A 25,641-nucleotide genomic window follows, 5' to 3' on the forward strand; every position below is an offset into this window, starting at 1 on the left:
TCTCCATCTCTTATAGAAAATTTCCCATATTATCAGCAATTTCCCCCGGTGGTTTCCCGACTATTTCTTAGAGGATTAGGGAGAGTTAAACCATCTCTCTTAGATTTCAGGAAGACCAACAAATGGGCATTTATACTTTGCTATATGGAGTTTTCCCCCAACCCCGATAGTTATTCCCCCGTCCCCCCTTTATCACCCCCCCCCCCCAAAAAAACCCATATCATTATGTTGTCCCCAACTTCCTGTTTCTGGACACTTTTGTAACCTGCGGGTAATCTCTGTGTCCCTAAGAAGTGTAAAATGAGGAAAGATTCTGGGTTCCATGCACCTGTCCTGTCTCAAGGGGTTTTGCTGTTCTCTGAATCCAGAACCAAGAGTTTTGTCAACTCCCCAACCCCTACACCTGCCAAGGGCTGCAAGAGTGAGCCCTGGGTTTCCTTTGACTATTTGGGGTTAATGTGGGAAAATGAGAAAACCTTCACCAACTTTGATAATTTTCCTCTAATGCTGTCTTTTGTTTCTTCTGCTTGACTCTGCAGATCCCAAGTCCCAGTACTTGTACAGGTTCTTGGCTTCATTACTCGGTATGTATGTGACCCACTCACTTGTTAGAAGCCCCCTTGCTATAGTAGAGCATTCCAAAGAAACTCACGTCGGAATTCAAAAGCATTAAGAGTATGGTAGACCTACACTGCAAGTTATCTAGGGGAAAGGTCAGGAGGGAGTGCTATGGTAACAGCACAACTTCCTAGGAATCCTCCTTGTCCAGTTCTGTCCCTGAAATCTCATTCTCAAGGCAGCATATATGTGTATCTGTACCATCTGTCTTTAAAATTGCAGCCTAGCCATCAGTATTTTTTATTTTATTCTTTCTTCTCTTGTTTTCGTGGCTCCTTCCCTTTCTTTTTAGACTTCCTCTACTTCTGTATGCAAATCAGTAAAATTTTGCTCCAAAGTACAGCTTGGAAATATTCCATGAGCAGATAAATTAAGCCTTTTAGCTACGTAATTGGTATTTATGTTAGACAAGAAAGGAATTAAGTGAAAGAACATGGGTTTTGGATTTAGAACTATTTGAATTGGAATACAGTCCCCGACTGACTAGTTGAGTTTGGTCTTGGGGAAGTCAATTAATCTCGCCAAGCTTCTGTTTCCTCACCTTTGATGATGAGGAAGAGAGTTACATCTCTGGACTGTTGTGAGGATTAAATGAAACATTTTCAGGACTGATTGTAATAGCTGTCTCCATACCAGTGCCCGACCATGCATTACAAGCCCGGTATGTTGTAAGCCCTCAATGAAGGATGGCAATCATATATTAACTAGAGGCCCAGTGCACGAATTCGCGCATCAGTGGGGTCCCTTGACCTGGCCTGCAGGATCAGGCCAAAACCGGCTCTCTGACATCCCCTGAGGGGTCCCGGATTGCAAGAGGGTGCAGGCCAGGCCAAGGGACCCCACCAATGTATGATTGGGGCTGGGGAGGGATGCGGGAGATTGGCCAGCCAGGGAGGGACTGCGAGAGGGCTCCAGGGCATGTCCGGCCCGTCTCACTCAGTCCAAATCAGCCAGACCCCAGCAGCAAGCTAGCCTACCAGTTGGAGTATCTGCCCCCTGGTGGTATAGAGACTGATCAACAAGTCAACTATCAATGGTCGGTGTGCGTCATAGCAAGCAGTTGAGTGGCCTTAGCATATCATTAGCATATTACGTTTTGATTGGTTGAATGGCCGACTGGTCGACCAGACACTTAGCATATTAGGCTTTTATTATATAGGATATGCTTTACGTTTCTTTTAAAGCCAAATCTTTAATGACCCCCCTGGTAACAGAAGATTATGAGGCATTGGCCTTGATAAGTGTTTTCTGTTTGTATCATTCATGGATGTGAAGCACTGACGAGGGCTCAAGGAGGAGCTATGTGGGGACACAATGGACACTCTTGTCCAGTTCCCTGTGAATTTTGTGCTCACAGTATAGTTTATGGGTTGGTTTGGAGAGAGAGAAGATGAATATCTGCTGTATCTCCACTGGCAGCTAGAGACCAGGCAAGGTGCCTTATATATACATCTTCATTGAAACACAGTGAAGTAGATATTTATTATTACACTTGGTCATTGAGAAAATCAAGCCTTAGGAAGGTTAAGTGACTTAATTATTACACAGGTAGTAACTGCTGATTTCAGTATGAACACTCTCATAAGGCTTCATAAAGTGGAGTTGCTGACAATGCTAACTACATTCATCCCAGATGTAAGCATCAAAATTCACCTTGATCTTAATATATGAGCACTACTTTGACATTCTATTACATCATGACTGTACATCATGGTCACTCCATGATGTCTGTTCCTCACCTCTCCTTCTAATAAAATGCTTTTGTGCCGCTTATGTCTCAAGGAGAAGGACTACTGAGTCTACATGGAATCAGGTGGTCCCAGCACCGGCGCCTAATAACTCCCGCATTCAATTTTAACATCCTGAAATCCCACACCAGCGTGATGGCCCAGTCTGTAAATGTAATGCTGGTAAGTGAAGGGATAAAAGTGTTCTGATGTGGCCCTGACCGGTTTGGCTCAGTGGCTAGAGCATCGGCCTGCAGACTGAAGGGTCCCGGGTTCAATTCCAGTAAAGGGCATGTACCTTGGTTGCGGGCACACCCCCAGTAGTGGGTGTGCAGGAAGCAGCTAATGGATGTTTCTCTCTTATCGATGTTTCTAACTCTCTATCCCTCTCCCTTCCTCTCTGTAAAAAATCAATACAAAAGAAAAAAAAAGTGTTCTGATGTGTTGCAAAATACTTCCAACAGGAAATGGATTAGACATATGTGTAGTGGGTAGTGAAAGTCAAAGGGGGATGATTTCTAGAAATCAACCAATGCACAAGTACCCTCTAAGCAATAGGTGTCTATGTAAGCCTTTGCTATGTTTTTTGGGATGATAAAAAAGAGGAAGATCTGGTTGTCTGTCTTAGATATATTTTGAGATCCTATGGCAGTAAATCAAAGTAGTAAGATTCCAATGGTAAATGCTGTAGATGACAGGTAAGGAAATCTGGAGTAGCTATAATTGCTTCAAATTCAGAGGAGACTCACATTTATCATGAAATCTGAGCTGGACTTGAATATGTGAATAATATGGATGAGGAAACTTAGGCAGAGTGAGTTAGGTTAGTATGAACAAATATTTGGAGGTTGGAATGGACTTGCCTGATAGCCATAAATGACCTGGCAAATGATAAGTGTCTACATTAAAGTCACAGATGTGAGTTTCCTCATGGAGGATCATTAGGAGCTGATCTGCACCCTTCCAAAGGGGCATGAGAAGGATGCAGAGGACTGTTCCTATGGGCAGACCCTGGTTTATAAATGACTTCTGTTCATAAACTCCAGGTGTGAATGATACACTTTTAAATTGTACTTATTTAAAAATCAGACTAGTAATGTACTAAAACAGTTTCATCGGAAACACTTCCAACCCAACAAACAAAGCCAAAGTTTTCTTCCACCTTCATCTGCAAGTCTATCCCTTTCTGCACGAGAGAACCACTGATTGGCTTGGTTCTCAGCTAAGCTCAGAGAAGCGGATTTTCCCTCCAGTCTGCTGGGACTGTGGTGAAAGTAAGTAAGTACCAGTCGAGGCAGAGAACTTGAGGTGCAGGTTAGAGTGAGAGGGGGCATGCTCTTCAGATTCTGGTGCTATGCAGCTTGGCTCACAATTTCATATCAGCCAGTGGTGGCCTTTGATTTTATCACCATTTCAATCAACCATTTCTGTCTCCCTCACTTCTCAGTCCCACATTTCCCTGAGATTCCTCTCACAGCTCTTCCTTCTGCTGAATTGTGCCAAAGTGCCTCCAGCGTTGAGCCTCCCCTTGGTTCTCCTCCTTTCTTCTAAACTCACTTCTGTACTCGATAAAACTTACATCATTCAGGGTGATAGCAAGTGACTAAACAGTTGACACTTAGGTAAAAACTTTAAAAACATCTCTTTGCCTTTTTTTGTGTGGCCTCCAAATCCTTAGCACCTAGCTATAGGTATTGTTACTCAATAAATGTCAGTTGATCTGAACTTAAACATTTAGACTTATTAGTATTTTTACTTTTAATGTTCCAAGTTTATTCTAGGTACAATTATGGTGGTTGGAAGTAGTGATGGGGTGAGGGAGCCTAACAGTTTGGGGACTGAAGGTGGAGGAAGCCCTGGGCAGACTCCTTGTAATTATGGGTCTTGTATCAGAGATTATCTGTTTCACTAGGATTTTGTTTGTTTTAAGACAGAGTTATGGTAATAACTGAAAGGCCAATGGTACTTAATTCAGCCATTTACTGGGCATCTGGTTGGCTCCATGCTCTTTCTCACCCAGCTGGGTGCATTTCCCCCCCTTCCTGATGCTAAGTAAACATTTAGCTTATTTGCTTGTATGAATTTTGGCTAGGTTAGGGTTGTCTCCCTTACATCATAAGGGCAGGGTCACATAAAGGCACTTGGATGGTGATGTTGATCTTGACTTCCTGTGTCAGGATAAATGGGAGAAGGTTTGCGGCGCCCAGGAATCAGTTTTGGAGGTCTTTGAGGACATCAGCTTGATGAGCCTGGACACACTCATGAAATGCACTTTCAGCCGGGAGACCAACTGCCAGATAAACAGGTTAGTGACAGGAGGGCAAAAAACCCCACATTTGTTTGCCATTATCAGTCACCTATTGAGATATTATCTCCATTTTCTCTCTAGTTCCCATGATCATTATGCTAAAGGGCTATGTGAAAGCAGTGAAATCGTCTATAACCGCCTGTTCAGATTCTTATATCACTCTGACATCATTTTCAAATTCAGCCCTGAGAAGCGCCGCTTACAGAAGATAATCAAAACTTTGCATCAGTACACAGGTATTTCTTGGGTTTGGGTTGCCCGAGTGCATACATTGTCATAACTGTATTGTGTCTGTGAGAAGAATAGGTCAATGATACATAATTCAGCCATTTACTGGGTATCTGGTTGTGAAAAGAGAAAGAATTCTTGTTCTTAATGGAGCTTTTAAATGCAAGTCCTTTAGAGAAGTTTGCTACATTCATAGTAGTGTTTTATGAGAGAGAAGTTTTCAATGTATTCTATAATTTTTATTATGCACAATTTTTATTAATACAAATGTAACAAGTGAGCACTTAATATTTCAAAGCATAAATAGTATTTGGCTATTTGCACCTGCTTGCAGTAATAATGACAAGCGAAAAATATTCATACAACACAGGAATGAATAGGGAAACAGAGTAAACAGGAACATACAATCAAAGAAGGGGGAAATGGGGAATTATCCAATTGGTATGAAGTTTTAGTGCTGGAAGACGAATAAGTTCCAGAGAGCTGCTCTACAACATCGTGCCTACAGTTAACAATACTGCATTGTACACTTAAAATGCATTAAGTGGGTTAATCTCTGATAAGCATTATTACCAGAATTAAAAAAAAAGTTTTAAAAGCTTGTTTCAAAAATAAATAGTTTTAATAAAACATAAACAAAGAAGTTGAACTAGATTAAACTTTCTAAACAATTCAATATTACTTTTTAATGAACATAACAATAGAAAATGCTTATTGAACAGTTAATTAATCCTCCTTTAGCTCCACCAATTACTAGCAGTGTGACTTTGAGCAAGTTACTGCTTTGTCTCAGTTTCATCTATAAAATGGAGATAAAAAGGATTTAACTCATAGGTTTGTGGTGATGATGAAATATGTTTATATTTGTTTTTGTTTTTGTTTTAAATATATTTTTATTGATTTTTTTACAGAGAGGAATGGAGAGGGATAGAGAGTTAGAAACATCAATGAGAGAGTATCATCAATCAGCTGCCTCCTGCACACCCCCCACTGGGGATGTGCCCGCAACCAAGGTACATGCCCTTGACCGGAATCGAACCTGGGACCCTTGAGTCCGCAGGCTGACGCTCTATCCACTGAGCCAAACCGGTTAGGGCAATATGTCTATATTTGTAAAGCACTTTGAACATTTCCTGGAATTGAATCAATGTTAAATATCCTAATATATAAAGAGCCGGGGTCCATCATGACCGAAAACGTCTGGATGGATGACCGAACACCAGGCTAGGGTCCCGGCCGGCATGGCAGAACTCAGTCCTGGGTCCCGGTGACCTGTGGCGGAAGTCGGTTCTGGGTCCTGGACCCCGGCGGCATGGCGGGAGTCAGTCCTGGGTTCTGGCCAGCATGGCAGAAGTCAGTCCTTGGTCCCAGCAGCACGGTGGGAGTTGGTCCTGGGTCCCAGCGGCCCATGGTGGGAGTCTGTCCTGGGTCCCGGCTGCCCACAGTGTGGCGGCAGGAGGGAGCTGTGGGAACGGAGCCATGCTGCCATCGAACTGGCCTCTTGGTCCCTCCCCTCCACCCGCAGGCTCTGGGGAACCAGAGCCATGCTGCAATCTGGGAATCTTGGTCCCTCACCTCGCCCAGAGGCTCTGGGGAGCCGGAGCCATGCTTCGATTGGACTGGCCTTTTGGTCCCTCCCTAAGGGGTCCCGGATTGTGAGAGCATGCAGGCTGGGCTGAGAGATGCACCCCCTCCGAGTGCACGAATTTTCATGCACCGGGCCTCTAGTCTATATATATAAAAGCCTAAGCAACTGAACGACCGGTCAACTGGTCGCTATGACACACACTGACCACAAGGGGGGCAGACACTCAATGCGGGAACCCACCCGATAAGCCCTGGGGGGGGCAGCCAGCCAACATCCCACGATCCCTTCCCCCAGCTGGGCCACCCCCCACATCAGCCCCAGTAGCTGCCAGGCCAAGGGACCCCATCTGTGCATGAATTCATGTACTGGACCTCTAGTAATATATATTTGTCCTAGGAAATTTGCAAGATACACCTAAACATGCACACTCACACACATATAAACACATGAACATAGATATTGTTAGAAGGACACTCAGATAAGCAGGTTAGAAACAATTTAAGACACAAATAGGCATTATGCATAGCAGTTCTCAAACCTGTTCCCATCATGGCCCACACAGAAAATGTTAATATTTATATGCCTCATTGGAATAAATAAGAGTGGATTTTGTGGCATCAACATATGACTTGGTGAAAAAATATTTACATTTTCTTGATATTAAATAATTATGATTAAAAATGCAAAGTATTAGGAAAAAAATTAAATGTTAAATTTTAAATTTCTTTCAATTACAACTGACATTCAATGTTATATTAGTTTCAAATATGCAGCATAGTAGTTATACACTTATATAACTTTCAAAGTAATCCCCCCAATAACTCTAGTACACCATACATACTATTACAGTAGTATTGACTAGAAGCCTGGTGCACAAAATTCGTGCACTCGCGGGGGTGGGGGGGGCGTCCTTCAGCCCAACCTGCACCCTCTCACAGTCCAGGAGCCCTTGGGGGATGTATGACTGATGGCTAGGCCGCTCCCTGACATCCTTACTTCTGCCACGGAAGTGGGAGAGGCTCCCGCCACCACCGCTGTGCTTGCCAGCCGTGAGCCCAGCTTCTGGCTGAGTGGCACTCCCCCTGTGGGTGCACACTGATCACCAGAGAACAGCTCCTGTATTGAGCGTTTGCCTTCTGGTGGTCAGTACACATCATAGTGACTGGTCATTCTGCTGTTTGGTCAATTTGCATATTAGCCTTTTATTATATAGGATATACCCTATGCTGTAGTTTACATCCCCTTGACTATTTTGTAACTTTCAATTTGTAATTCTTAATCCCTTCACCTTTTTCATTCAGCTTCCCTCCCCCTCCCATCTGGCAACCATCAAAATATTCTCTGTATCAGATCGCCTGGAGAGAGGTGGGATCTGGGTCCAGGCTGGAGGGAGAAACACATGCAGCTGGGACTAGAATCCCAGAGGGAGACTGTGCTGCACTAAATCTGTGGCCCTTGGGGTCAGTGTAGCCCTCAAATGTGGAAGGGGGTCCACAGGGCTGCTGGAAGTGGGGGACGCTAGATCTAAGCTCACAGCCATGGGAGACTGTGCCCAGAAAGGCAGCCGGGAGTTCTATATTGGCTGTGCAGTGACGGGGGGAGAAAGATTCGAGGCAGCACAGTTGCTTTGTCCTTTTTACTTCCTTGCTTTTGTTTGCTAAATCCAGTACATGGATCTTCCAATTAAAAACACTCACCAAGACTGCAGAGGAAGGTGGTTTTTGTGGAAACTGGGGAGAAGAATAGGGAGAAATGAGCAGGAAACCAGCTCTGGGACAGTCCATCCCTCCAATCCAGTCTTGAGTGCAGCAGGGAAAGGAAGAACCTAAACACCCCCAGGGAACCCTAGGGGACTGGGTTGAGGGGCCATTTGGTCCCAGAAACTAATACATAAACACTGCCACCCAGGGGCTGTGTCAGAAATAGATGCTTGTGCAAATACAACTGAAGGCAGGCAGAGAAACAAAGTGAGCAGAGCGAGTCCACCTGCTTGAAATCAAGGCTGTGGCTTATGACACAGAGGAGCAGTGGATGGCTGGGAACTTCAACACTGTACTGACTACCTGACAGGAAACAGATATACCAGGCAGAACAGTAGAGAAGGGTCTTAAACCCATGGGTCATTGAAGCTCCTCTGAAGCGAATGAACTTCACTTTTTTATTTTTTACTTAAGAAACTAAAATTTTTTTCTCACTTTATTTTACATTTTTATTATTATATTGTTATTTTTAATTATTATTACTATTATTTCACCATTTTCTAAAGTTTTATTTTATTTTTTCTTTATTTTATTTTAATTTTATTGGATTGGTGTTCTACATTCTATTTTTATTTTTATTTTAGCATTATTTTACTCTATCTCGATTTTTCCTTTATGCCAACACTTTTTTCCTCACTTTTCCCCTTTTTCATCCTGTTTCTCTTACCCTGTTCCTGCTTTAGTTTTTCTCTACCATTTCTTTTTACTCCCTGTTAAAAATTGATCTTACTCATATATCTAATTTCCTCTCCCCTGCTCCAAGTCCATGCACACTTCTCTTTTCTCTTTCTTCACTAGCCAAATTTTTTTCCTTTTTTTCTTTCTTCCTGTCTTGTTGTTGTTTGTTTGTTTGATTGTTTATTAGTTTGTTTTTTTCTGGTTTTTTTTATGCTTCTGTTTTTCCTCCCCTTGCTTGTTCTCTTCTTCTACTAATAACTTCATTAGTTTCAATGACCAACTCAGGCCTATCTACTCTCTATTATCTTTTTCCAAAAATAGATGAATACATAGATAGATAGACTAAAGAAAGGGGAAAAAATTATACACATATATACAAATTTTCTTTTATATATATTCATATATATGTTTTAATTTTTTGTATTTTGGTTTTTACTTTTCTTCTTATACACTCACTCTCTTTCTACCTCCTCTATACTGAACTGTGGCTATTTCCCCATTCATTCAATTCCTTGACCTTACATGCTGGAAATAAGCTCTACCTCTTCAGATTCTGCTTCCCTCCTTCTTTTTTGGGTATTTGTTGTTTGCATTTTTTGGATTAGTTGTCGGGTTTTTTGAGTTTTCTCCCCATATACATATACTTCCTCCCCTTCTTTTTTCTTCTCTTTCTTTTCTTGCTTACCTTTTTTCCTTTCTCAATATCATCTTTGCACTCTTTTCTCTCCCCTAACTCTCTTTTCTCTGGTGGTCACCTTTATTTGAGGTTATTGGTATCGTGAATACATTCGTGTTTGGTGCCCTCTGTCTTGTGTCTTGTCATGTTGTATTTTGTGCCTTTAAGTCAACGCAGTAGAGAGTGAACTTCATAACTAGACACCCTGAGAGGAGCAAAAATGGAGAGACAAAGAAACAGCCTCCATATGAAAGAAAAGGAGGAATCACCAGAAAAGGAAGTAAACAAAATGGAGGCAAGCAATATTTCAGAGAAAGAATTCAGAACAATGGTCATAAGGACGCTGAAAAGGATGGAAGACAAATTCAACAACATGCGTAAGAAACCAAGAGGAAATGAAGAACCAAAAAGAAATGAAGGATGACATCGCTGCAATAAAGAATACAATAGAACGCATCAATAGAAGACTAGAAGAAGTGGAAGACTGCATCAGTGAGCCAGAAGACAGGTAGGAAAAAAATACCCAAGCAGAGCAGCAACTGGAAAAAAAAAAGAAACTTAAAAAACAGAAGGAGAGCCTAAGGGAGCTTTGGGACAACACAAAACAAAACAACATCTGCATAATAGGGGTGACAAAAGGAGAGGAAACTGAACAAGGAATAGAAAACCTGTTTGAAGAAATAATGGCAGAAAACTTCCCTAATATTGGGAAGAAAACACCGACACAAGTCCAAGAAGCTCACAGAGTCCCAAACAAGGTGAACCCAAAAAGACCGACACAAGACACATTATAATTAAATTGGCAAACACCAACGACAAAGTAAGAATCTTAAAGGCTGCCAGAGAGAGGCAGAAAGTGACCTACAAGGGATTCCCCCATCAGACTAGTGACTGATTTCTCAACAGAAACACATCAGGCCAGAAGGGAATGGAATGAAATATACAAAGTCATGCAAAGCAAGGGTCTGAATCCAAGAATACTATAACCAGCAAGGCTATCAATCAAAATTGAAGGTGAAATCAGGAGCTTCACAGACAAAAAAGGACTAAGGGAGTTTATTACCAGCAATGCAAGAAAAGCTAAAGGGACTGCTATAAAAAGAAGAAATAGGAAGGGAAGAAGGAACACAGGCATAAATAATAAAAATGACGACAAACAAGTACCTATCAATAATAACTTTAAATGGAAATGGATTAAATGCCCCAATCAAAAGACATAGGGTAGCTGAATGGATGAGAAACCATGACCCATATATCTGCTGTGTACAGGAGACCCACCTCAGAACAAAGCACTCACACAAACTGATAGTGAAGGGATGGAAAAAGAAATTTTCAAGCGAATGGAAATGAAAAAAAAGCTGGGGTATCAATACTTATATCTGACAAATTAGACCTCAAAGTAAATGCCATAACAAGAGATAAGAAATGCCACTTCATAATACTAAAGGGAGCAATTTATCAAGAAGATATAACTCTGATAAACATATATGTACTCAATACAGGAGCACCCAAATACATAAGAAAACTTCTGGAAGATATCAAGGGAGAGGTCAACAGCTATATAGTCATAGTAGGGGACTTTAATACCCTACTAACACCACTGGATAAATCCTCTAAACAAAAAATCAGCAAAGAAACATCTATCCTAAATGACTCACTAGATCAGATGGAATTAATTGACATCTACAGAACATTTCACCTCAAAGCCACAGAATATACATTCTTCTCAAGTGCACACGGGTCATTTTCAAAGATAGACCACATATTGGGACACAGGAAAAGTCTCTTCAAATTCAAGAAGATAGAAATCATATCAAGCATCTTCTCAGATCATAATGGCATAAAATTAGAAATCAACTACATTAAAAACAATGAAAAAAATCAAACACTTGGAGGCTAAATAGCATGCTATTAAACAGCGATTGGGTTACCAAAGAGATCAAAGAAGAAATAAAAAGCATCCTGGTAACAAACGACAATGAAAACACAACAATCCAAAATCTATGGGACACAGTGAAAGCAGTCTTGAGAGGGAAGTTCATAGCTCCACAGGCCTACCTCAAAAAACAAGAAAAAAAAAGATAACCCTATAACTCAAAGAGTTAGAAAGAGAGCAATAAGAAAAACCCAGCTAAGCAGAAGGAAGGAAATAATAAAGATCAGAGTGGAAATAAATGATATAGAGACAAAAAAAACAGTATAAAAGATCAACAAAACCAAGAGCTAGTTCTTTGAAAAGGATAAACAAGATTGATGAACAGGCTCGTCACAAAGCAAAGAGAGAGGACCCAAATAAACAAAATCAGAAATGAAAGAGGTGAAGTAACAACCGATCCCACAGAAATACAAATGATTATGAAAAAATACTATGAACAACTCTATTCCAACAAAATGGACAACCTAGAAGAAATGGACATAGTCTTAGAAAAATACAAGCTCCCAAAACTCAATCAGGAAGAATAAAAAAATTTGAATAGGCTGATAACTACTGAAGAAATTGAAGCAGTGATCAAAAATCTTCCAGCAAACAAAAGTCCTGGTCTGGACAGTGTTACAGGAGAGTTCTACCAAGCATTCAAAGAAAAACTATCCTCCTCAGACTATTCCAAAAAATTTAGGAAGGCACACTCCCAAGCTCTTTCTATGAAGCCAGCATTAACCTAAATCCAAAACAAAGACACCGCAAAAAAAGAGTACAGGCCAATATCCTTAATGACCATAGATGCTAAAATCCTCAACAAAATTCTAGCAAATCAGATCCAGCATTACATTAGGAAGGTCATACACCATGACCATCGGTTGTTACTTCACCACTTTCATGACCAAGTAGGATTTATTCCAGGGATGCAAGGATGGTATACAATATCTGCAAATCAATAAGTGTGATACATCACATAAACAAATTGAGAGACAAAAATCACATAATCATATCAATCGATGCAGAAAAAGCATTTGACAAAATCCAACACCCTTTCTTGAAACTTTCAGCAAAGTGGGAATAGAGGGATCATACCTAAACATAATAAAAGCCTTTTATGACAAACCTACAGGCAACATCATACTCAATGGGGAAAAAACTAAATCCATTTCCCCTAAGAACAGGAATAAGACAAGGATGCCCACTTTCAACACTCCTGTTCGATATAGTATTGGAAGTGCTAGCCATAGCGATCAGACAAGAAGAAGAAATAAAAGTCATCCAAAGTGGAAAAGAAGAAGTAAAACTGTCCTTATTCATAGATGACATGATACTATACATAGAAAACCCCCAAGACTCCATCAAAAAACTACTAGACCTAATAAATGAATTCAGCAATGTAGAAGTATATAAAATTAACACCCAGAAATCTATGGCCTTTTTATACACCAATAATGAGCTCACAGAAAGAGAAACTTTAAAAAAATCCCATTTACCATTGCAATAAAAAAATGAAAATACCTAGGAATAAACTTAACTAAGGAGGTAAAAGACCTGTACTCAGAAAACTACAGGACATTGAAAAAAGACAGAGAGGAGGACATAAACAAATGGAAGAACATACCATGTTCATGGATTGGTAGAATCAACATCATTAAAATGTCCATGCACCCCAAAGCAATATACAGATTCAATGCAATTCCCATTAAAATACCAATGGCATATTTCAAAGATCTAGAACAAACTCTCCAAAAATTCATCTGGAATTAAAAAAAGACCCTGAATAGCCACAGCAATCCTGAGAAAGAAGAACAAAGATGGAGGGATTACAATATCAGATATCAAGCTATATTACCAAGTCATGGTTCTCAAAACTGCCTAGTATGGGCACAAGAACAGACATATAGACCAATGGAACAGATCAGAGAACCCATAAATTGACTCAAGCCATTATGCTCAATTAATATTTTACAAAGGAGGCAAGAACATACAATGGAGTCAAGAAAGTCTCTTCAATAAATGGTACTGGGAAATTTGGTCAGATACAGGCAAAAAAAATGAAACAGGATCACCAACTTATAACATACACAAAACAAACTCAAAATGGCTAAAGGACTTAATATAAGGCGAGAAACCATAAAAATCCTACAAGACTCCATAGGCAGCAAAATATCAGACATATGTCATAGCAATATCTTTACCAACACAGCTTTTAGGACAATGGAGACTAAGGAGAAAATAAACAAATGGGACTATATCAAAATAAAAAGCGTCTACACAGCAAAAGAAACCATCAACAAAACAACAAGAAAGCCCACTGCATGGAAGAACATATTTACCAATGCTATTTCAGATAAGGATTTAATCTCCAAAATTTACAGAGAATTCATACAACTTAACAAAAGGAAGATAAACAATCCAATCAACAAATGAGCAAAGGACCTAAGTAGACACTTTTTGAAAGAGGACATACAGAAGTCCAAGAGACATATGAAAACATGCTCAAGATCACGAATCATCCAAGAGATGCAAAACAAAACAACAATGAGGTACCACCTCACACCTGTCAGAATGGCTATCATCAATAAATCAACAAATGACAAGTGCTGGAGAGGATGTGGAGAAAAAGGAACCGTCATGCACTGCTGGTGGGAATGCAAACTGGTGCAGCCACTGTGGAAGACAGTATGGAGTTTCCTCAAAAAGTTAAAAATGGAACTCCCATTTGGCCCACTAATCCCACTTCTAGGAATATATCCCAAGAAACCAAAAACACCAATTAGAAGGGATACATGCACCACTATGTTCATAGCAGCACAATTTACAATAGTTAAGATTTGGAAACAGCCTAAGTGCCCATCAGCAGATGGGTGGATTAAATAACAAGAAAGGGAGAAGAGAGAGAGAGATGCATCAATGATGAGAGAGAATCATTGATCAGCTGCCTCCTGCATACCTCACACTAGGGACTGAGCCCAAAACCTGGGCATGTGCCCCAACTGGGAGTCAAACCATGACTTCTTGGTTCATAGGTCAATGCTGAGCTATGCTGATTGGGGTCTCTTTTGTTTCTTTTGCCTAAGGAGAATAATCAGAAAAAAATATTACTAAGAACAATGTCAGAGAGTTTACTGCCTATGTTTTCTCCAAGGCAGTAAGATAACTATAACCTGGTAGTATAACTTGATATCAGGTAATGTGATACCTCCAATTTTGTCCTTTTGCTAAATTGCTGTGACTATTTGGGGTCTTTTTTTTGTGATTCAATATAAATTTTTGGATTATTTATTCTGGTTTTGAAAAAAAAAATGCTACTGGTATTTTAATAGGGATTGCATTAAATCTACAGATTGCTTTGGGTAGTATGGACATTTTAACAATGCTAATTCTTCCATGAGAACAATGTATACTTGCATTTATTTGTATCTTCTTAATTTCTTTCTTCAAGATTTTTTAAAATATATTTTATTGATTTTTTACAGAGAGGAAGGGAGAGAGATAGAGAATTAGAAACATCGATGAGAGAGAAACACCGATCAGCCGCCTCCTGCACATCTCCTACTGGGGATGTGCCCGCAACCCAGGTACATGCCTTTGACCGGAATCGAACCTGGGACCTTTCAGTCTGCAGGCCGACGCTCTATCCACTGAGCCAAACCAGTTTTGGCTCTTCAAGATTTTTAATTTTCTGATTACAGGTATTTTATCTCCTTGGTTAAATTTATCCCTAGGAATTTTATTTCTTTTTTCTGATGCAATTTTAAATGGGATTGTTTGCTTCAATTCTCTGATAGTTCATTGTTGACATATAAAAATGCAACCAATTTCTGTATATTAATTTTTGTCTTATTACTTTACTGAATTAATTTATCAGTTCTAATATTATTTTTGTGGACTCTTTTGGATTTTTTTATGTATGGTATCATGTCATCTGCAAATAATGACAGTTTTATTTTTTCCTTTCCAATTTGGATGCCTTTTATTTCTTTTTCTTATCTGATTGCTGTAGCTAGGCCTTCCAATACTATGTTGAATAGAAGTGATGAAAGTGGACATCCTTGTCTTGTTCTTTATTTTAAGGAAACACTTTTAGCTTTTCACTGTTGAGTATGATGTTGGCTATGGGTCTGTCATATATAGCCTTTATTATGTTAAAGTATGTTTCCTCTATTCCCACTTTGCTGAGAGTTATTATAAATGGATGTTGGATTTTGTCAAATGCTTCTTCTGCATCAATTAATATGATCATATGATTTTTATCCTTCATTTTGTTTATATAGTGTATCACATTAATTAATTTGTGGATACTGAATTGACCTTGCATCCCTGGAATAAATCCCACTTGATCATGGTGTATAATCTATTTAATGTATTGCTGAATTCGGTTTGCTAATATTTTGTTAATTTTTTTATCTATGGTCATGAGGGATATTGGTCTATAATTTCCTCTTTTGTAAAGTATTTGTCTGGTTTTTGAATCAGGGTAATGCTGGCTTTATAAAAGGAGCTTGGGAGTCTTCCCTCCTCCTCTTCAATTTTTTGAAATACTTTGAGAAAAATAGGTGTTAGTTCTTCTTTGAATATTTGGTAAAATTCACCCATGAAACCATTTGGTCCAGGACTTATGTTTGTTGGGAGATTTTTGATTACTGCTTTGATTTCATTAGTTGTAATCAGTCTGGTCAGAGTTTCTTTTTGCTTCAGTCTTGGAAGATTGTGTTTCTGGGAAGTTATCCATTTCTTCCAGGTTGTCCAATTTGTTGGCATATAATTGTTTATAGTATTTTCTTATAACCTTTTATATTTTATGGTGTCAGTTGTCATCTTTCATTTCTGATTTTATTTATTTGGGTTCTCTCTCCTTTTTATTGGTAAGACTGCTTAAATATTTAAAAATTTTGTTTGTGTTTTCAAGGAGTCAGCTCTTGGTTTCATTTATCCTTTATATTGTTTCTTGGATTCTATTTCATTATTCCCAATCTGCCCTTTATAATTTGTTCCTTCTACTTACTTTGGGGTTTGTTGTTCTTTTCCTAGTTCCTTTGAGTATAAGGTAGATTGTTTATTTGAGATTTTGCTTGTTTCTTGAGGAAAGTCTATATTGCTATGAATTTCCTTCTTAGAACTGCATTGGCTGTGTCCCATAGATTTGGGGTCATCGTGTTTTCATTATCATTTATCTCAGGTATCTTTTGAGTTCTTCCTTGATCTCATTGTTAACCTATTCATTGTTTAGTAGCATGTTATTTAGCCTCCATGTGTTTGTGTGTTTTTTATTTTTCTTCTTGTAATTGATTTCTAGTTTCATACCACTGTGCTCTAGTTGCATAGAGAAAATGTTCAATATGATTTCAACCTTCTTAAATGCATTGGGACTTGTTTTGTAGCCTAACATTTGGTCTATCCTAGAAAATATTCCATGTACATTCTGCTGCTTTGGTATGAAATGTTCTGAAAATATTAAGTTAAATCCATCTGGTATAATGTACCATTTACAGCCACTGTTTTTCTGTCTGGATGATCTATCCATTGATTTCAATGGGTGTTAAAGTCTCCTACTATAACTGATCTGTCCCTTTATATCTGTCATTATTACCTTTCTATTTACTTGATCCTGTGTTGGGTGCATAAATGTTTACAAGTGTTATATACTCTTGTTTGATTGATCCTTTATTATTATAAAATGTCCTTCCTTGTCTCTTATTATAGCCTTTGTTTTAAAGTCTATTTTGTCTGGCCCAGCTGGAGTGGCTCAGTTGGTTGAGTGTTGTCTTATACACCAAAAGGTTTCTGGTTTGATTCCAAGTCTGGGCACATACCTGGGTTGTGGGTTCAATCCCTGGTTAGGACATGTATGGAAGTCAACCGATCAATGTTTCTTTCTCACATCAATGTTTATCTATCTATCTATCTATCTATCTATCTATCTATCTCCCTTCCTGTCTCTGAGCATATCCTCTGGTGAGGATTTTTAAAAAGAAATCTATTTTGTCTGATATAAGTATTGCTAACTCAGCTTTTTTTGTTGTTTTCATTTGCATGAAATATCTTTTTCCATCCTTTACTTTCAGACTGTATATATCTTTCTATCTGAAGTGCATCTCTTGTAGGCAGCATATATATGGGTCTTGTTGCTTATCCATTCAACTACCCTATGTCTTTCGATTGGAGCATTGAATCCATTTACATTTAAAGTAGTGATTGATAGGTACATATTTATTGCCCTGTTAGTCTTTATAACTATGTTCCTCTTTTTTTCTTCTTCTTAAAGAAGACCCTTTAATATTTCTTATAATACTGGTTTGGTGGCAATGAACTCCTTTAGCTTTTTCTTGTCTGAGAAGCTCTTTATTTCATCTTTAATTGTATAGCCTTACTGGATAGAGTAGTGTTGGTTTTAGGTACTTGCTTTTCATTACTTTGAATATTTCATGCCAATTCCTTCTGGCCTGAAGTGTTTCTGTTGAAATATCAGCTGACAGCCTATGGGAGCTCCTTTGTATGGAACTATCTTTCTCTTGCCGCTCTTAAGATTCTCTTTGTCTCTAGCCTTTGTCATTTTAATTGTAATGTGTCTTGGTGTGTGCCACTTTGAGTTCATCTTAATTGGCACCCCCTGTGCTTCCTAGATAGGTGGTCTTTTTCTTTAACCAAGTTAGGGAAGTTTATACCTATTATTTCTTCAAATAAGTTCTTGATCCCTTGCTCTCTTTCTCTTCTCCTCCTGGTACCCCTATGAGTTACCTTAGAGTTTCCTCATTTTTATAATTCTTTTTTGTTTTATAACTTTATTTTTATTTTTTCATTTTGATTTTATTTGATACTTTTGAAAGAGACAGAGGGAACAGAGAGGGAAAAAATGTGATGAATCCCCCAACTTGGGGCCCAGGGGCACAAAACCAGACTTCTCTGCCTCAAGTCCACCCAGACTGCCAGGAATTGGCGCCCAGGGTGTCCAGGGAAGCTAACCTATCACAGTACTCTAGCTAAAGCATACGTTTAAAAATACAGAGGGTTTCAACTTAACACTTAAAATTTAAGTTGCAACATCTCAGCAACAAATAACTCGGAGAGCGCATCTCAGAAGAGAAAGAACTAATGCCTCGATCTCTGCAAAGCCAAGCTCTGCTCTGCTCTGCTCCACCCACTGTCAGGCTCAGGCAGATACTAAGGAGGCGGCGGCTCCTTGGCTGCACCGGTCACAGTGGCATCATCGTACGGAGGTAACAGCACCGAGCTGTCATTGCTGGTAACACACACCAGGACGTCGGAGTTGTTCCTGCCGTTGATGTACTGGTAGCAAACGCAGCTAATCAAGTAACTCTTGAAAGCCAAGAGAATGCTGATAAACAGAAGAACAACAGGGACCAAACAGGTAGAATTCACTGACATGGCATCCTCTTTGTAGGGAAAATTAGGAGGCAGCTGTCGTATGTACTCCTGAATGGAGTTTGGATAAACCAGCACAGTGATGGCAACCAAGGCACTCAGAGCAAAATCAAAGATCTGGTAACAGAAGAAAGGGACGATCCAGGCAGCACGTCGCTTGTACGCTTCGTAAGTAGCCATTGCACATATCAGGATCATGAGAAGAGAAATTGCGATAGCAATGCACATGTTGGCATCATCCATGAACTCTAAGTCTCCTCCCAGTTCCGAACTCGAAAAGTGACACTGGTCGGGTCCGCCAGGGAGCTCAGCAGAATCAACAGCACCACGGCATTGATGACCAGGTACAAGACGCCAAGCAGGATGGTGCCTTTGCGCACATGGCAGCACAGGCAGCAGCTGTTGGAGTAGAACCGCCTCCAGGGCGCGACCATCTTCATCGACCGCGGGCAGGGGCGCGAGCGCTGCTCAAGTTTGCTGGACCCTCGGAGTGTTGCTCCGTCCGCCGCGCGGGGCTGCTGCTCCTCGGCCTCTCCGGCTCCTGCTCCGGCTCCGGCCCCCTTGCTGGCTCACCCCGCGGACCCTGGCTGCGCGCGCTCTGAAAGCTCCAAGCAACTGCGGTGGCTGGACCCTGCTCTCCAGAGGCGGCGGGAGAAGGAGGGGCGGGCGGAGGCCTATAACTTTATTTTTTAAAGATAGAGCTATCTCTCTATCTATCTATCTATGTATCTATTTATCACCTATCTACTCTCTTTTTTTAAAATTAAATCTTTATTGTTCAGATTACTACAGTTGTTCCTCTTTTTTCCCCCCATAGCTCCCCTCCACCTGGTTCCCACCCCACCCTCTGCCCTTACCGCTCCCCCCCCTCACTGTCCTCATCCATAGGTTTACGATTTTTGTCCAGTCTCTTCCCGCACCCCCCACACCCCTTTTCCACCGAGAATTGTCAGTCCACTCCCTTTCTATGCCCCTGATTCTATTATATTCACCAGTTTATTCTGTTCATCAGATTATTTATTCACTTCATTTTTAGATTCACTTGTTGATAGATATGTATTTGTTGTTCATGATTTGTATCTTTACCTTTTTCTTCTTCTTCCTCTTCTTAAAGAATACCTTTCAGCATTTCATATAATACTGGTTTGGTGGTGATGAACTCCTTTACCTTTTTCTTATCTGTGAAGCTCTTTATCTGACCTTCAATTCTGAATGATAGCTTTGCTAGGTAAAGTAATCTTGGTTGTAGGTTCTTGGTATTCATCACTTCGAATATTTCTTGCCACTCCCTTCTGGCCTGCATAATTTCTATTAAGAAATCAGCTGAGTTGAAACCGGTTTGGCTCAGTGGATAGAGCATCGGCCTGCGGACTGAACGGTCCCAGGTTCGATTCCGGTCAAGGGCATGTACCTGGGTTGCGGGCACGTCCCCAGTGGGAGATGTGCAGGAGGCGGCTGATCGGTGTTTCTCTCTCATCGATGTTTCTAATTCTCTATCTTTCTCCCTTCCTCTCTGTGAAGAATCAATAAAATATATTTTTTTAAAAATCAGCTGACAGTCGTATGGGTACTCCCTTGTAACTGACTGTTTTTCTCTTGCTGCTTTTAAGATTCTCTCTTTGTCTTTTGCTCTTGGCATTTTAATTATGATGTGTCTTGGTGTGGTCCTCTTTGGATTCCTTTTGTTTGGGGTTCTCTGCGCTTCCTGGACTTGGAAGTCTATTTCTTTCACCAGGTAAGGGAAGTTTTCTGTCATTATTTCTTCAAATAGGTTTTCAATATCTTGCTCTCTCTCTTTTTCTGGCACCCCCATAATTCGGATGTTGGTATGCTTGAAGTTGTCCCAGAGGTTCCTTACACTATGTTCATATTTTTGGATTCTTTTTCTTTTTGTTTTTCCAGTTGGTTGTTTTTTGCTTCTTCGCATTTCAAATCTTTGACTTGATTCTTGCGATCCTCCAGTCTGCTGTTGGATATCTGTATAATGTTCTTTATTTCAGTCAGTGTATGCTTAATTTCTAGTTGGTCCTTTTTCATATCCTCGAGGGTCTCACTAGATTTATGGAGGGTCTCACTAAATTTATCAGTGGTTTCTAGAAGATTCTTGAGTAACCTTATAACCGTGGTTTTGAACTCTATATCCAGTAGTTTGCTTTCCTTCATTTCTATCATTTGTGACCTGTTTTTTTGTCTCCTCATTTTGGCTGCTTCCCTGTGTTGATAGAGTGGCTTTCTGTGCTAGGTGTCCTATAGGGCCCAGTGGCTCAGCCTCCCCAATTACTTGAGGTGGACACTCTTGGTGCACCCCTTTGTGGGCTGTGTGCACAGTCTTGTTGTAGTTACGCCTTGATTGTTGTAGGTATCACTGGGAGGAATTGACCTCCAGGCCAATTGGCTGTGAGAATCAGCTGTGTCTACAGTGGGAGAACTTCTGTGCTGGAGACACCCTTATGGGGCAAGACGTGCTTCAGTGGGGCTTTGGTGCTCACTGAGACTGCCCCCTGAGTGTATCCCTTATGGATCTGAGGAGTTGTAATCTGGATGTTCCACTCTGACCACTGGGTACACTGGCTCTTGGATTTCTAAGGAGGTGCTAATTTAGCCTCTGCCTGAAGCTACCCAGCAGGAGCTACGGAGAGATCTGCAGATTCCTCTTCTTTGTTTGGGGTTTGGAGGTGCCTAGATGAGGCCTAGCTGTGAAGCAATGCAAGCTGCTGTGGAGCCTTGGGCCTTCTTTTGGATGTTCTGGGTCTCTCTGACCCAGCTGCAGTTTGTTAGGTAATTTTAGATTGCAAAGGCCCAGGTCATTCATATGCAAAAGCCTCTGCTCACAGCTTGGGTGTGGCGGGGTTTCAGTGAATCAACAGGGCAGAGCAAACAGCTATGGCTGATCCTCAGCCCTCCCTAAGAGGCCCCAGGTCTCAGTGTTCCTCAGTAATTGCTGCAAACACCTCTGAGAGAAAGCTGCATTTGAGTTCTGCCCGATGCCAGACAGTCCAGTTTCTCCCCGTATGAGTTTGGGTCCCCAGAGACTTGCCCGGAACTGGAGTTCAGAGCAGTCAGGAGCGTATGACTCCTTCCCGATTGAAAAAGACAACCGCATCCTCAGTTGCCAGCCCTTTTCGCGAGCACCTCCGTACCTCTGCACTTTACTTCCGCACCTCCTCTGAGTCTCAGTGTGCTTTTCTCTTTCCTTCTAGTTGTAGAATTTCCACTCAGCCAGCCTTCCCATGGTTCTGGATGATGTCTGTTTTGTCTTGTAGTTGTATTTTTGAAGTGGTTGTGTGAGGCAGCAATTTCCAGTGTTTACCTATGCCGCCATCTTGGTTTCTCTCTATCTACTCTCTTGAAGATGTTTTTTTCCACCACCATTTATCCCCCACCCCTATTCCCTCCTCTACTTCCACCCACCTTCCCTACCCCCAGCAATCCTATCCCCAGAAATCACCACACTGTTGTCTGTATCTATGAAGGGATTTCTCTCTCTCTCTCTCTCTCTCTCAATTTTTTCCCCACTTTCCTCACTCAACCCTCCCTCACCCCCAACAGCTGTCAGCCTGCTCTCTATAAGTCTTTCTCTTTTTTGTTTGTTAGTTTCTTTTGTTCATTAGATTCCACATATGACTGAAATCATATGGTATTTATCTTTCTCTGACTGGCTTATTTCACTTAGCATAATGTTCTCCAGGTCCATCCATGCTGATGCAAAGGGTAAAATTTCCTTTTTTTAAATGTTTATTTTATGGCCTACTGGTATTCCATTGTGTAAATGTACCACAGCTTTTTTATTCACTCATCTACTGGCCAGCACTTTGTTGCTGTGCTTAGATATTATCTTGTCCTCTAAATCTCAGAGTTGTTTTTCTTTTTTACTTCATTTTTATTGTTGACACTATTATCCTCTGCTTCATCTAACCTGCTGTTGATTCCTTCTAGTATATTATTCATTTAAGATATTGTATTCTTCATTTCTGACTAGTTATTTTTTATGGTTTCAATGTCCTTTTTAATGCTTACTATCTCTTTAAGTTCTCACTAAGATCCTCCATTGTTCTTCCTAAATTCCTTGAGCATCCTTATAACCTTTGTTTTGAACATAATTGCCTCCATTTCACTTAGTTGTTTTTCTGGGGATTTCTTTTGTTCTTTCATTTGAGGTACATTTGTTTGTCTCCCCATTTTGTCTGCCTGTATGTGTTTGTCTCTGTGTATTAGGTAGATCTGCTAAGTCTCCCTCTCTTGTTATTGTGATCTTTTGTAGTAGGTGTCGGTGGGGCTCAGTAGTGCACTCTTCCTGATCACCTGTGCTAGGTGCTCCAAGAGCTAAGTACTTGTGACCTGTGTTCTAAGTACTTGAGAACTATGTTCTCTTGTATGGGTTATGTGAGCCCTTCTGTTGTAATTGAGTCTTTGGTGCTGTTGGCCCACTCATGTCCCTCCCAATTGGTAACTACAACATGTGGATATGGGACAAGCTCGTTTTGCATCTCCACCCCTCTTAGCAGTCTCAACATGGCTTCTTCTTCATATGCCTGATTATAGGAGTTCTAGTCAGCTAATGTTCAGGTGGTTCTCAAAGGTGGTTTTTCTACAACTAATTGCTATTTTGAGGTAACAATGGAAGGAGGCAAGCACAACATTTACTTATTCTGCTATCTTGACTCAAAGCCTCGGTTTTTGGAGCTTTGATCAAAAATTGTCATTTGAGCCCTAACTGGTTTGGCTCAGTGGATAGAGCATCGGCCTGCAGATCAAAGGGTCCCAGGTTCGATTCCAGTCAAGGACATGTACCATGGTTGTGGGCACATACCCAGTAGAGGGTTTGCAGGAGGCAGCTGATCAATGTTTCTCTCTCATCGATGTTTCTAACTCTCTATCCCTCTCCCTTCTTCTCTGTAAAAAATCAATAAAATATATTTTTAAAAAATTGTCATTTGATAGGAAAATAAATATCTGCAAAATTAAATCTGTTTAATAGATATAACCACTCTGACCTCAGGAAATTGGGCAAGATTTGAAGTTATTTATGGGTGATGGCTTGCTCTAAAATTTATTTTATTTTATTTACTTTATTGTCACTTTGATAATGGGGAATTATTATACCACAGACCAGATAATCCGGGAGAGAAGGAAAGCCCTCAAGGACGAGAAGGAGCATGGCAAAACTGGCAATAGGAAGTTTCGGGATTTTCTGGATATTTTACTTTCTGCCCAGGTAAATCTTTCAAATTTCTGAGCCTGCTCATATATCTAATTAACTGTGTGGGTAGGTGGATGAGTGGGAGGAGAGGAGACAAATGCAAAATTGATCAACTAAATTTAACAATATTTTTGAATTGATGGGCTGGCTTTATACAATCTGAGGTAAAGATAGAATCTTCAGCTTTGTCATTAGAGAAAGTCGGGTTGGACTACATTTTTTACTGATTTGACAGGATTTGGTTACTATCATAAAGATACCTGATAGGAAAACAAGGAAATGGGTCACAGATAAGCTGATAAAATGTTGATGATGAGGTGCTGGATAAGTCTGACAGGATGATTAGAAGAACTCTTTGCAAGGTCTACTGTCCTTTTCTAGCTTTGGTCCTCCTTTATGCTCTAGGCAAAGTGTGACTCGAAGTATGTATTTGTTGAACTGAGTTAAAATTGAAGCGTTGATTAGACCGTCAAACCTCAGAGGGAAAGTAGGGGAAGGTGAGGGTAAGGGGAGAGATCAACCAAAGGACTTATATGCAAGCATATAGGCCTAACCAATGGACACAGACAACAGCGGGGTGAGGGCATGAGTGGGGAGGATGAAGGGTAATGCGGGGATAAGGACATATATGTAACAACTTAGTCAATAAAGAAATTTTTAAAAATAAAATAAAATTGACACTTGTATTGGAAATGATCATTTTTTCCTTAAATCCATTATTTTGATGGGAGCTCCAAGCATCTATAAACTGAAATTGCATACCTCTGTTGTACTTTCTAGGATGAACATGGCAACAGCTTCTCAGATGCTGACCTGTATGCTGAGGTGAACACGTTCATGGTTGCAGGGCAAGACACCGTAGGAGGGAGCCTTGCCTGGCTCCTCCACCTCCTGGCTCAGAACCCTGAGCATCAGGAGAGATGCCGGGAGGAGATCATGGACATCCTGGGGGATGGGTCTTCCATCACCTGGTAAGATTCTGCATCCCTAAACAATTCATCTTGTTTTCCTCCTGGGATTTTTCTTTCTTCTTTCTTCTTTCTTCTTCTAGCGCCTTGGTGACTAGTGCTTCAAAAGATGTGTATGTAGAAACCGAAGAGGGAGGCTACCATTCTTTTCTTTCTCTAGAGGGCCCAAAGCTATCCCTTTGCCTTTTGCAAAAGAGGTTCATGTATCCATAAGTTACATGTTTCATTGTTTTTCTAAGCAGTAGTGTGTGAAACATCTTATTTCTTTCTTTCACCCAATTTCTGGTGCATTGGAAATGAGGAGTTGATCTGTAAACTTGCATTTAGAGCTTGAGTGGTGGGGCTCAAGTGGGGCTCCTCTTCTGAGAGACTTGAATGAGCATCTGTGTCATTTAAGTCTCTCCTGTCTTCTTGTTTACTCCTCAGGATTGGCTTTGGACTTTGAACATAGCACTAAATGATGCACACTGAAGTTGAGTTTAGCAAATATGGACTGAGGACATTTTAAATACTGAGGCACTAAAACTACATGCAAGATTTGGTGTGGGTCCTACCCTCAACGAGCTCACCCCCCACACAGATA

General features: G+C 40.5%; 2 protein-coding genes across 2 annotated transcripts in view; one reads left to right on the plus strand and one right to left on the minus strand.

The window, feature by feature from the left end:
* LOC102417369 (cytochrome P450 4X1) overlaps window positions 1-25,641 on the plus strand; it is a 47,861-nt gene that overhangs the window by 11,930 nt on the left and 10,290 nt on the right. The window contains exons 3-8 of the mRNA XM_006087279.3: window positions 540-584; window positions 2,401-2,528; window positions 4,523-4,650; window positions 4,735-4,889; window positions 23,999-24,105; window positions 24,871-25,061. Coding sequence (XP_006087341.1) covers window positions 540-584; window positions 2,401-2,528; window positions 4,523-4,650; window positions 4,735-4,889; window positions 23,999-24,105; window positions 24,871-25,061 — 754 coding nt within the window. The remainder of the gene's footprint in view (window positions 1-539; window positions 585-2,400; window positions 2,529-4,522; window positions 4,651-4,734; window positions 4,890-23,998; window positions 24,106-24,870; window positions 25,062-25,641) is intronic.
* LOC102417055 (lysosomal-associated transmembrane protein 4B-like) lies at window positions 18,293-19,345 on the minus strand. Its single transcript, XM_014454545.1, is given in 2 exon segments — window positions 18,293-19,186; window positions 19,189-19,345. Coding segments are annotated over 2 exon segments (660 nt in total). The 5' UTR covers window positions 19,331-19,345; the 3' UTR covers window positions 18,293-18,668.

The sequence above is a fragment of the Myotis lucifugus genome, unplaced genomic scaffold, assembly GCF_000147115.1.
Source record: "Myotis lucifugus unplaced genomic scaffold, Myoluc2.0 scaffold_37, whole genome shotgun sequence".
NCBI lineage: Eukaryota > Metazoa > Chordata > Mammalia > Chiroptera > Vespertilionidae > Myotis > Myotis lucifugus.